The following is a 12,027-nucleotide window of genomic DNA, read 5'->3' on the forward strand; positions in this document are numbered from 1 at the left end:
GAAGTATTGCAAATGGCACAAAACTTTATTATGAAAATAAAAATAAAATCTGTCAACGCACTTTGTACAAATTCAACGAAATTTACCTGGTTACACAATTTATAATTAAATTCTAATATTATGTAATATTTCGACGAATAATTATTAAATTAGCGTAGATGGATTTTATTTGTGTAAATTTGAATGAAAAAAAGTTAACAAAAATTTATTATTTACCGCATGATATATAATTTTATACAATATACAATTTCTGCTATATTACTTGATGCAATATGCCAGAATTAATAAGCACCATAATATGAAAACAAACGAGAGCGTTTTATGAGTATTCTTTTTTTACCCATAATCAATATATATCTTTTCCTTATCCTGATCAAAAGAAAGAAAGAAAGGTATTAATAATTTTCAATGAAAGATATTTGTGCGCAATTATTATGTTACAAATTCAATTGTTGCATTACTTTCGTAGATAAATAGATATCTCTTTAAATGTACACCAGTATATTTATCAAAGTTAGAGTTTCTCTGCCAGCCATATATCGGAGGTACAATCTCCACCAGGATATCTGCACGAAGAATAATGGTATGATAAAATAAGAATTTTTATAGAAATTTTTCCTTAACCAATGCAATAAATTATGAAATATTTTACCTCATCTCATGCGCCAGTAAGATATCGCTTTTATCGGTACCAAAATCAACAAGAAATTGATCGTCGAGCTGCATCCCACCATTCTCGACGTCGATATCAAGTTTCACCATTGTTGATCCGTATCTGAATAACGCGATGAACATTATAGCAGCGTATATACGAAAATAGGAAAAATTGCAAATATTCTGTTCTATTTTACTTTATGAAAAAAGGAAGAAAACCTTACTTAAGGAGTTCGGGATAAAACTGTCTGTCCCATGGTTTAAAGATCGACGTAGTCACATACAAACGGCGTCCGTCCAAACTCAGTTGCAACATTTGCGGCGCGCCATACAATCTACGTCCTTTCACGTAGACGGGATCGGGCTGAGTGGTCCTTTCCTCGTCTTGCGTTACTCTGACCTTCGAGTCGCTTAATATCGATCCTCCCAGAAAGACTTGACCCGTTAATTTTGGATTTTTTGTATCCGAGACGTCATATTGCCTAACATCTCCGTGTAACCAGTTAGACAAGTACAAATACTTGTCATCCAGACTCAACAAAATGTCAGTAATCATTCCTAGAGACAAAAAGAAAAATAACGTAAGGTTTTTGTTAGAGAATAATAAAAAAAAAATTGCAATTTTGTATGTCGACGAGTTTCCGTTTGCAAAAACTTTTTAAGTTTATATTTTAAGTTAACATATTAACAAGCACCTAATCGCAATACCTGACATCAGAGGTGCGATCCATCCCTCAACCTTTTTCGGTGGTACCTGAATTACCTTTTGAACCTTCCACGAATCGTCCTCCGTCTTGTAAAATCGGTAAACGTTAGACGTTACGGCACACCCTACGAATCCTTCTGCGGCCAACGGATCGTGGAGGAATCTTATTTCAAGAGGTGCGATCCCGTCATCTCCCAATTTAATAACTTGTTTCAGCTTTCGTTCACTCCATGAATAAACGTTTAAATTTCTGCCGTAGACCACTACGAATTATCAATTTATTTAATCGGCGTGACCAGCTTAAGCATTTAAATTTAGATAATTAAAAAGTATTTACGGGGATTGTGAACGTCTTCTGGGATAAATCCTTTTTTAAAAACCTTAGGCGCGCCCCATTCCGTAGCGATGAGCGTATCGTGATACGGCTGGTACCAAAAATCATATCCGAACATCGCTTTATCGCGGCTCTTGGTCCATGTTCCTTTTGCTTGCAGCGTCTTCGCGTCGATGCAGAAAAATTCGCCCAGCCCGTCACCACTAGGATTTCCCATGGTAGAAATCATTATCTCACCGGTTGGCAAGCAATGAGAAGTATGCGGCGTAGATATCCCATGCTTGTGCATCTCCTCGGATTCCAGAACCTTGCGAAACGGAATTTATTTAACGACAAACGTAACGTTGCTCAATGAAAAAATTCTCGTTCTTTGTCTCTTAATAAATGCGCACGCGAGCGTATTACCTTTTTAATTCTGGGCTCCTTCTCATCGGTGACGTCGACGAAATATACGCGGTCCGACATGAGACAAGGCAGCACCAGGGTGTCGCGTTTACCGGGTGACCCGTGACAGCTGCTGCAAATATTCCAGCCGGAATGATGCAGCTCGTCGCCGGCCGCTAACATTCTCAGTCTGTGTACGATCTGCGATATCAAGCAGTTCAAGTGAGCATCGTCACCGAACGAGAAACCGTCTTAGCTTTTGCAAGCGCTCGACGAACGCGGTACCTGACAGTACGTAGAACTATCGGGGTCCACGTCCACCGTGCAGAGGACATCAGCTTTCTCGGGGTCCGTGTGTATACCGATAACGTACAGGAGTTTCTCGCGCGGTCCTTCGAGCATCGCCGCTTTCGGACTCTTGTAACCCGGACCGGAACATCCTGTACCATTATTTCCAAACGGTCAAGTGAAACAAGAGCCGCTTTCGCGATACGGATCGAAATTATTAAGTCAAATATGGTATGCAAAAAAAAATTTGTAATTTAATACCTCTCTTATCTGCCATCGCGTGATGCCGACCGACCAGCTTGACTAACCTCGATAAGCGAAGAGTTTTATTATCGCGTGTCGCTTTCAGCGAGCAGTTGTACGAATGATATATTATACGTGCATACCTACATATAGTATACTCTTGCTAACCGTCCCCACATTTGAGATTCAGATTATGGAGGCGGAGAGTGGGAATTAGGAAGAAGTATACTGCGGAGAAGTCGTACTTTATACTTTCCGATTAACGTCGTGATAAAGCACCGAGGCTGGATCACATTGAGCGTTAATAAATGCATTAAATTAAGAAAATAATACATTAATAATCGCATAAATAATATTCCTCAATTACGATAAAAAAAAGAGCGGTAATTTAGTCATGTTAATCATCATCGGATTCGTTGCCTCTGATTTAATTTTATTAATTTTACGAACACACATGCTCGGGTCTACTTCTTTTTTCAGTTAGAACGTGTCGAATTAAATACCTAATAAGTAAAAAAAAAGATCGAATGGGTTCAAAGCATATCTCTGAACCCGCAATTAAAATTTTTCTCCGTTATATCGAAGCTACGCAATTTCGAAGAAATGACGAAAGACCAGATATCATATAATTTCAATTTATTTTCCTTCTTTTTCAATTGGCGAAATATCTCATTATTGCATTTCGTTTACGTGATTACAGAGATGTTGAATACTCGGTAAAAGAATTGCAAGTTTTAACACTCAACAGTACAAAACTTAATTAATCTATATTATTTTACAGTATTAGGATACGTTTGGAATCGCGCTGTGGTCACGCAGTTTGATAATTAATGAATCAATAATAATTAAATGATATAAATCAAAATTGCCACGATAATAATTATATGATGGAATCCGCCAATTCCCAGAATTATTCATGTGTCTGTAAAATTTTAATACTTTACAATTGAATTTAAATAAGATTGTTTTGCTTAATTTAGATATAAATTCAATATAACATTGTTTAAAAAACTACACATATTTTATAAATATATATAACAAAGAAAAAAATTATATATATTTATTATTATTCATATTATAAAATATACGATTAATACTGTATTACAGTATTATATATTAATTGTATATAAATTAAACATTTTCGTATTACATTTTTCAAAAATACTCTATTTTAAATAAATATAAATGATATGTCAGCTTAACTTTTTCTAATAGAATTTTATCTCCAATTCCATTGTCAATTAGATTTGGGAATCAACGGATTCTTAAAAATAACGGTAAGTTTGAGATCCCTATCTGCGATCTCTATATCTGTGATGATCGCGAGAAGAACGGTGATCGCTGTGTCGACTGTGTCGACTAGCTGTTCTCCATAGGAACTCGTCAACACTCCTTTCATAGCTACGTTTTTCTAGTGCCGATGCGGTTGCATTGTAATCTGGAGGGAGTGGTAGACCGTCGTAATATCTGAAAAAAAAAGGGAATTTTTTTAATCGGATAAAATAAACTGTTTAATGTTAAAAAATTATTTTAAAACTTTTAATTATATATATATGTATGTGTGCGTATATGCATATATAATATAATAAACTATCAGGAAGGCTTAGCTTCCCCTTAAAAAGGAATCAAATACTTAAAAAATAGTGATAGATTCTGACACAGCATTAAATAAACTCTCACCTTGGAGGTGGGGGAGGTGGTGGCAGAGAATCGTATGGATGTGGAGCGTAAGGCGGTAACGGAGGCAACTGATGTTGCATAGTACGCATATAATCTGCTACGTAAGCCTCTGCAACCGCGGCAACACCCAATCCAGTTCCATAACCCCTGAAAGAAATTATTGTTATTACATTAGTCATTTTAAAATTTATTAAATATTTATTGTACATTTTTTTTTAATTTTATAAGTAACCAATATTAAATAATTGTACTTTGTGTAAGGTGAATCGCCTCGGTTGAACCACGGCGTATATCGGTAAGAATGATCTCTAGAGTTCCTATTTCCCGTAACATCTTGAGATCCTCTCGCCAGTGATGCTAAACGTGATCTTGAAGTTAAGAATAACTTGCGTCCCCGTCCGCCTCTTCGTACAAATCTAGAACTGCCTATAGGTCTTTTGTCTCGATAACGAGATGACTTTACAATATGCTTTCCTGCTTCCTTCGATTTTCGCAAAATAGGCGTCATTTCAATTCCTTTAAACACAAATAATATTTATATTCATTAATCCATAATTTATCCGTAATACATAAAATAAGATTTTAATATTTGTTTAATATTATAATATTATTTATTAACAAACTAACGAACCTTCGTCTTCTGAAAATAATCTGCATAATTCTTCAGCTACTCTAGGCTCGATTTCCTGTCCATCCCTGCCAATTTTTACTTGCTTACCGTCATTCCACGGATTGTACAAATGTAACGTGGCTGTAAACGGTAATTCCTTTCTGCAAATCCAATCAACTTTAAATACACCACCTAAAGCCTTTGCTGACAGTCCAGGAGGTAAAACCTAAAATGTGTTTTTGCTATATTGCTCCTTCTTTTTTAAATATTTAATGATTTAATTAACAAGGGGAAAAAAAACAATTAAATTGTGTTCAGATAAATCATAACTATGATACTTATTTTACGTTATTTATTTCGTTTTGCGTACCCACGAAACTGAGCCAGCGTCTCTTCTCGATTCTGTGCTAAGTCTTGCAAAGCCAGCAAATTTTCCCGATTCCTTCACGGAAAATATTAGCAACACATTTCGGGATTCCCTGTACGCTTGATTTAGATTAGCTTCATTTTGCGGCAACGTGCTCCATACTCCTTTAGCTTTAGATAATGTCACATTCTCCGCATTATTGGATTTGATGATGAAAAATCTGGCAAAGGAGACTTAAAAATATTTATTCCAAGTTTAGGCAATCGTTTAAAAATATATACATTTAAAAAACATAATTCTCTTTAAAAATCATATAAAAAAAAAAAACATGCTTTCTATAAGCATGCAATGTTATATAATCTTACAATTAATGTATTTAAATAAAATAGGATAATGTATAGTATTTGCACGCTGGAATGCAGATATGACGTTTGCTGCGCCGACGACAGCTAGCGAACGTGACTTTAGAGTCGTGTACGTCGAGTTTCACACGTGCCGCATTTATGTACCGCGCCGGCCGGATTGCCGATGACCGATTTCCCTCCGTTCTCTCATTCCCTGCCTCCGCCGCATACGGGTTACGTACGCTAGCCGCTGTCGCCGTAGAAAACGCCGTATCTGCTCTTCGGTGTACATATAATTAAATTAAATTAATTGTACAGATTATTAAGTTACATTTTTAAATATTCTTAAACAATTTTTAATAATGCAAAAAATGCAATAAGTTATTTATTGTCCTCATCGAACCTTGCATCTCTAAATAAGTAATTCAACTTGGTGGCATAGTCGTAGCTCTTGGTGGTACCCTTGCTCTCCTTGGACCTGGCTCTCTTTGGCTCAGGACTCGACGACTTGGAATCTCTGGATCTACCTCGCTTGTTTCGTGTTCTTCTGCTGCGTTTATTGTCGCCGCGTGAGGACTTGCTCGAGACTGAACTGATCGTCGGATGGCTGGAGTCCGAGTTAGAACTACTGGAAGAAACCTCGCTACGAGTGTCATACGTCTCGTCCGCGGCAATTCTCAGCTCATCACCATTGTCGTTTTCACCACAACTGAGATTTAGATTGTCTCCATCTGTGGTGCTGCCCATGATTAACCCGGGCTGTCTCTCGCTGCCGGTTCAGTCGTCCTGCAATGTACAAATGAAGATGATGGCTTATGACTATGTCGCAGACCGAGCGGAGGCACTTTGGCAAGAGGCACGACGTATCGTGACGTTTCTCGTACATCTTACGACAATAATGTGGTAGCAAGGGACTATATAGCGTACAGCGAGGATAGTTCGGGGATTCCGAATCGAACGAAAAGTCCACACTGTCCCGAGTACTTTTTCTTAAAGCGCCTACGTGCGCCGTGGCAGCACTCGGCTCTCTTACGCCTAACACAAATCGACAGGGACACATGACAGCTTTGGCCTGAGACCGGGGAAGCCGAGGGCTCGGGTCGAAGATCAGTGGACAGAATGCAAACTATACGGTTTTACGGACAGTCTTCGAAATTACGCGACTAGCACGTAGCGAGCTTTCGCACGAGGGGGGCCCGTTGGCACGGAGTCTCTGAAAGCACGAAAACTTTTTTTTATTTTTTCTGGATTGCCTGGTCTTAGTTAGTTATCCTCTACGCACACTTTTTCTGCAAGCAGGGGGTTACTTATAGGACAGATCTTACGGCGTGACAACCCCTATTTTTTTTTTTTATATTTTTTTTTTCTTACAGCGTGACAACCCTTGCCCATAAAACCACGTGTCAAGAGTCTATCGGGAGACTTTTGTCTACTGGATTTTTTTCCCCTCTTTTCGAAAATCTCTTTAGTTATCTAGAAAAGTTCGTCGTAAGGTGATTCGGGCCACTAAAAACGTAAATTCTCGCTGTGATTTACAGCACTGCCTTTCCCTTTACTTCTCGAAGTCCTCGCAATATCTTTTTTTTTTTTTTCTGGCGAGTCCTCCCGAGGGCTCGGCACACACTTACGTGACACCCTTTGTCCCTTCACTGACACACTTCACAACGAAGCACGCTCGGGGGGAAAACTGTTCGATGTGTTCGCTCGCGCACAGCACCGGAACGCGCGCGGCTTTTTTAACTCCAAGCCGCGGCGACGTTTAAAAAGATCTCGACGGCGACAACTGGACTGCGGTAAACAATCGCTCGCGGACGGCAGCCACAGCGGATCGTTCACAAGTCACGGCGTCCATTGCGTCCATTGTTACCATTATGCGTGATGTCACGAACGAAATGCTCCTGCGCCTCCACCAATCGATAAACCCTCTCGAGGCCACTCGTCGTCTGCACTTCTTGCACTCTCAAGGATAACGAGCAGCCAACGCGTTCAAAAACTCACCTTCATGCCCGATTTCTTCGACGAAACTACTGGGCTGCATTCAGAAACATCACCCGAATGCCCGAATGCATCGTATTCTACTCTTGTTCAACATTTGATGAAAAAGAAGGATATCCTGTCACGCACGTCATATGCACTTCGTGTGCGGTGGTTCTTATGCAGAAGAGTATGCTCGCGGCTTTAGACAACGAATTTTCCTACGCGGTTCGCGATCCATTAGTTTTTTCGCTCGTTGATTCGTGGTTAAGAGTTGGCACCGCCGATGTTGTTTCGGCAAGATGTCTCTGTTATGAGTCGCGACTCTCTTGCAACGATATTTTCCACAAAACATTGCCAACGAAGATTTTTATGGTGATCGAATTTTGTGGAGAGACCGCCTGAAGTAAGTTTCGATAATGATGCATATTTGATCTCGTCACGTCGATCGCTTACGTTAATTCAATAAACGCTTACAACTTACACATTGAACGTTAGTTTAATAATGTCAATTGATATGTTTTGACGTGTGATACCTCGGGTTACGACGGTCATGACGAGTTGCAGATTTTTGTACATGTTACATTTGCGTCGATTCTTAATAATTTGTCGGTAACTCCACAATGATTTTTTTACATGAAATCAGGATGAGCGCCAGACTTTTAAAAGATCCTGCTACCGCATCCAGCCGCATCTTTGTAGGCCACTTACAAACTGATGATATTACAAAACTGGAACTGGAAGAGCATTTCGCTAAATATGGCACTATTATAGCGTCGATAATAAATAGAGGTTTTGGATTTGTTCAGTTTGAAGATGAACAGTCTGCACAAAAGGCTATTCAAAATGAAAATGGATCTCTGTTTAAAGGCAGACGTATAGGTATAATATACAAGTGCACTGAGATAAATGTAAATTATTTATTTTAATTTTTTAATAGAAAATCCCAGTTAAATAATCAATGTCTGTTTGAATCTTGAAAAAGAAAAATATATATTGAGATAAATCAATTCTTATCTTTTAAATGTTAACTTTCAGATGTCAAGCCAGCAAAGAAGGATAATCAATCTAGTGGGGGAGGAAACTCAGGAAATCCAAATGCAAAACAAATGAGTGGATCGAATCAATTTAATTCTATGAATAATCAATTTGGTAATGCAAATGAGCCATTTGGTGGAAACAAACCAAGTTTTGGTGGAATAAATCAGAATTTTGGAAATGACAATACCTTTGGCAGCAACCAAAAAGATTTAAATGTTAGAGCTGGAGGAAATAATTTTGATGATGGAAATCAGGCTGGAAGTAATGATAATGATCAATTTAATGGGAAACATAATAATGAACATTTTAATAATCCTGTTCAAAACCGTGGAAATAATCAATTTAATATAAATAATTTAAATCGTGGAAATGATCAGTTTGTTACTGGCCATGGAAATCAAAATAGAAACGTTAACAATCAGTTTGGAAATAACCAAATGGGAAATCAGAATAGGCCAGGGGGAGCGCCTGGAAATCGAAATCAAGCTAATCCAGGCAACCAAAATACAGGCAGTGGTGTTCACAGACCTCGCGGGTCAAGAGGTGGAAAGAATAGAAACAAAAATAATCAAAACAATCCAAACAATCCAAATATAAATAATTTTAGAGATCGAAGTCCAGTTAACAGAACTAACCGAATGGAAGACAAGACAAATAGAGACTGGGATCTTAAACAAGGCGATAGGCTACGTAACAATAATTTTGTTAGAGATTCATTTAATGAAACTGGAAACCGTTTTGATGATTTTAAAAGTTCTGCATCTAGAGAAATTAATGTAAATTTCGGGTAAAGTATATAATTTTGTAAATAATAAATACTTAAATTTAATTTTAAGTACAGTGCAAAACAGTAAAAGAAATATTTAATTTTTCCAAATGTGTTTCTTTGTACAGGAATACTAGTAGTTCGTCGGATTATCTTGCCATCGCAGCTGAGAAGAATGATTGTGAAATAATTGTTGTTAATAAAGCACTGACGTAAGATCAATTCTTATAAAAATACTGTTAAATTTACTTATAGCATTTAAATGCGCCATTAAATAAATTATTAATTGTACAGGAAATATGCAGAAGATATTGAATTACGCTTGAAGCAAATTGGCTTAATGGTAGATTTGCTATTTCCCAATGAAGATGTTCCTTTAGGTCGTGTTTTGGGAAATATAGCGAGTCGGGGCTGCTTGTATGCTGTAGTCGTTACACCTGTCAATCAAGAACATCATTCTTTAACTCTGAATATTCTACACGGTTTGCCACAAGGTAATATTGCATTTAGCACAGATCATATTGAAATTGAGTATGCTTATACAATATATGACTGGCTTTGCATTGTTATATTGTAGAACACAGAAATATGCCCGTTGAGGATGCTATAAATTTGATTTCACGGGACTTTGCAAATTATAAAGCCGGTGGCCGCTCGGTTCCCTTAAATACGCCTCTTGCAAATGAGCGTCATCCAGATGCTATACAAGTTCTTCTGAATATGCTAGCAGACAATCATCAACTCACAGTTCTGCAATATGATCGCGTTATAAAGTACCTCGAGATGAAACGCGAGGAGCAAGTACAAGTTGAATTGGGCGATGCAAAAGATTTACCAGTAAAAACACCTCTCACGCCAGTTAACGATCCAAAGCAGGCAGAATTGCAAACGAGAATATTGAATATTTTAAATAGCAGTAAAAATGCACCGACAACAATAGAACCCTGTCCGGTACCACCACCGACTTCAGCACCAACACCGGTACCGGTGCCACCAGCTACTTGGGGAACAGGTAAAAATTAAAAATCCTCCAATTATATTAATAAAAATTATTTATTATTATTAAATTATTATTAAAAATTATTTAGTATAAATTACATGCTTTTTCGATCGTAATAATGTATGTGTGTGTGTATGTGTGTGTAGGAAATATTTTAAAAAGTAAAATTTCGTGTTAAAATTGTAGTATTGTATAAGAAAACTAATGTATATAATAGTTTTGTAACCTGTAAGAGTTGATTTTATTATATCATTAATAGGATCAAATGCAGTAACGTCATCCACGGCAACCTCTTCTACAGGAGTTACACCTTCTCCTCTTCTAAACGATCCGACAGTTCAAAAAGCTCTTGACAGTCTTCTGCAAGGTAATCTATTAAAGAACATTGGCGATCAACAGCCATCACCTGCAACAACAACTGGAACACCGTTATTCGCTGCTTTTTCCAATATTGGTAGATTTTAACTGTTATGTGTATTGAATCGTATAAGATTTTGAATTCTGTATACTTTTCTAGTTTTATTCATTACCAAACATACAATTGCTAAAACGCAGTCAGCAAAAAAAAGAGACGTAGTAGCAACAGCGTTGAAAACAATATTTTAGTACATTGTATATTAACTGTGTAAAATGATAAATTCAAGATATAAAATTTATAATAATTCTAAAAGCACAATTACATCTAAATATTCACATTACTGTTTACTGTTGATTACTGTGTATGGTACACATCAGTAATAATATATTTCTCTTGAAATAGTTATGTGTTAAAAATTACGTATATCTTCATATAGCATTACATGTAGTATCTAGACACGGAAATATACTTTATGAATATATTTTATATTGCAATTGCTTGAATATTGAGCAACATACACATAAACACGTGTGTAAAATACTTTTGTTTGCATTAATCTTATTTTATGCTATGATGTAAGTATTTTTATGTAAAAAATCAGTTTTTATACAACATAAAATGATGAATGTTAGGTAATTATGCAATATTGTGCACATATATGTGTATTTGTGCGTGTGCACTTGCCATAGCGCGCACACACACACATACATATTATATTTAATTATGCGAAATAATTAAAGATATATCCTCTCTTTATTGTACAAAAATTATTTTAATTTTTGTGTTCCTCATGTAACAAAGTGTTCCAACTTTATTCCTAGCAATTGTTTTTTGTTTAAAAAATTACAAAATACAAATATTCAAATATTGCAATAATATAATTAACATTAGATAAATTATAAAGATTAACGTTAAATATTTTTTTTTAATCTTATTAGTTCAGTAAAAACTACATTTATATTTGTTCAAAATTCTTTGATAAAATTATTAACATATTTTTTCAGCTAACTTCATAAATCTTTTTTTCTTTTTTTTTTTATTAAAAGACAAATATGGTGTTTGCTGCGATCAGCGGCGACGGCGGCTGGCGTACGTGACTTCTCCTTCTCTCGGCCGCCAAGTACGGGGGGAGTAGTGTAGATCGCCTTCCTTTCCCCTCAGACCCCTGTGACCAGTGCTCCACACACACCTACGCGCGCGCTTCGTGTGAGACTCGACGCACACTACTTTAACGCGACGAACGGTAGCCGCCGTCGGCGCGGCAAACGCTATACCTGC

At 37.0% G+C, this 12,027-nt stretch overlaps 3 protein-coding genes across 6 annotated transcripts; 1 reads left to right on the plus strand and 2 right to left on the minus strand.

Moving 5' to 3' along the window:
* Positions 1-204: 204 nt before the first annotated feature.
* On the minus strand, positions 205-3,033 carry LOC139107128 (methanethiol oxidase). 2 transcript variants are annotated; one of them, XR_011546469.1, is made up of 9 exons: positions 2,628-3,033; positions 2,364-2,518; positions 2,100-2,279; positions 1,698-2,001; positions 1,363-1,623; positions 879-1,212; positions 653-775; positions 462-566; positions 205-369 (listed from the first exon to the last, which is right to left on the minus strand). XR_011546469.1 is itself a non-coding variant. In XM_070664455.1 (8 exons), exons 1-8 carry the CDS (start codon positions 2,641-2,643, stop codon positions 515-517), a joined length of 1,425 nt encoding a protein of 474 aa, XP_070520556.1. In that variant the 5' UTR covers positions 2,644-3,033; the 3' UTR covers positions 403-514. The 2 variants fall into 2 exon arrangements, 1 of the variants encoding a protein (XP_070520556.1); XM_070664455.1 differs by lacking the exon at positions 205-369 and having other exon boundaries at positions 403-566.
* A 195-nt stretch (positions 3,034-3,228) lies between these two features.
* Positions 3,229-7,482, minus strand: Ythdc1 (YTH domain containing 1). Of its 3 annotated transcripts, none has more exons than XM_070664456.1 (7): positions 7,239-7,482; positions 6,014-6,396; positions 5,270-5,486; positions 4,921-5,125; positions 4,541-4,805; positions 4,290-4,436; positions 3,229-4,076 (listed from the first exon to the last, which is right to left on the minus strand). In XM_070664456.1, the coding sequence occupies exons 2-7, from the start codon at positions 6,355-6,357 to the stop codon at positions 3,902-3,904; spliced, it is 1,353 nt and encodes a 450-aa protein (XP_070520557.1). In that variant the 5' UTR covers positions 6,358-6,396; positions 7,239-7,482; the 3' UTR covers positions 3,229-3,901. The 3 variants fall into 3 exon arrangements, with proteins under 3 accessions (XP_070520557.1, XP_070520560.1, XP_070520559.1); XM_070664459.1 differs by lacking the exon at positions 7,239-7,482 and adding an exon at positions 6,982-7,200; XM_070664458.1 differs by lacking the exon at positions 7,239-7,482 and adding an exon at positions 6,495-7,200.
* A 197-nt stretch (positions 7,483-7,679) lies between these two features.
* Neos (nuclear receptor coactivator protein neosin) lies at positions 7,680-11,492 on the plus strand. The gene is made up of 7 exons (XM_070664454.1): positions 7,680-7,990; positions 8,231-8,466; positions 8,623-9,412; positions 9,520-9,603; positions 9,686-9,885; positions 9,969-10,403; positions 10,651-11,492. The coding sequence occupies exons 2-7, from the start codon at positions 8,232-8,234 to the stop codon at positions 10,854-10,856; spliced, it is 1,950 nt and encodes a 649-aa protein (XP_070520555.1). The 5' UTR covers positions 7,680-7,990; position 8,231; the 3' UTR covers positions 10,857-11,492.
* The last annotated feature ends 535 nt before the right edge of the window (positions 11,493-12,027 follow it).

Source organism: Cardiocondyla obscurior, linkage group LG12 (assembly GCF_019399895.1).
Source record: "Cardiocondyla obscurior isolate alpha-2009 linkage group LG12, Cobs3.1, whole genome shotgun sequence".
NCBI lineage: Eukaryota > Metazoa > Arthropoda > Insecta > Hymenoptera > Formicidae > Cardiocondyla > Cardiocondyla obscurior.

Coding starts and splice junctions, on each gene's coding strand:
- LOC139107128 (XM_070664455.1), bottom strand. Junction 2,280..2,363: donor ATAGTTCTACGTACTGTCAG/GTACCGCGTTCG, acceptor TTGATATCGCAG/ATCGTACACAGACTGAGAAT. Junction 567..652: donor TTACTGGCGCATGAGATGAG/GTAAAATATTTC, acceptor TTCTTCGTGCAG/ATATCCTGGTGGAGATTGTA.
- Ythdc1 (XM_070664456.1), bottom strand. CDS start 6,357: ATGGGCAGCACCACAGATGGAGACAATCTAAATCTCAGTTGTGGTGAA. Junction 5,126..5,269: donor ACGCTGGCTCAGTTTCGTGG/GTACGCAAAACG, acceptor AACACATTTTAG/GTTTTACCTCCTGGACTGTC. Junction 4,077..4,289: donor CCACCTCCCCCACCTCCAAG/GTGAGAGTTTAT, acceptor TTTTTTTTTCAG/ATATTACGACGGTCTACCAC.
- Neos (XM_070664454.1), top strand. CDS start 8,232: ATGAGCGCCAGACTTTTAAAAGATCCTGCTACCGCATCCAGCCGCATC. Junction 9,604..9,685: donor GTTGTTAATAAAGCACTGAC/GTAAGATCAATT, acceptor TTAATTGTACAG/GAAATATGCAGAAGATATTG. Junction 9,886..9,968: donor TCTACACGGTTTGCCACAAG/GTAATATTGCAT, acceptor GTTATATTGTAG/AACACAGAAATATGCCCGTT.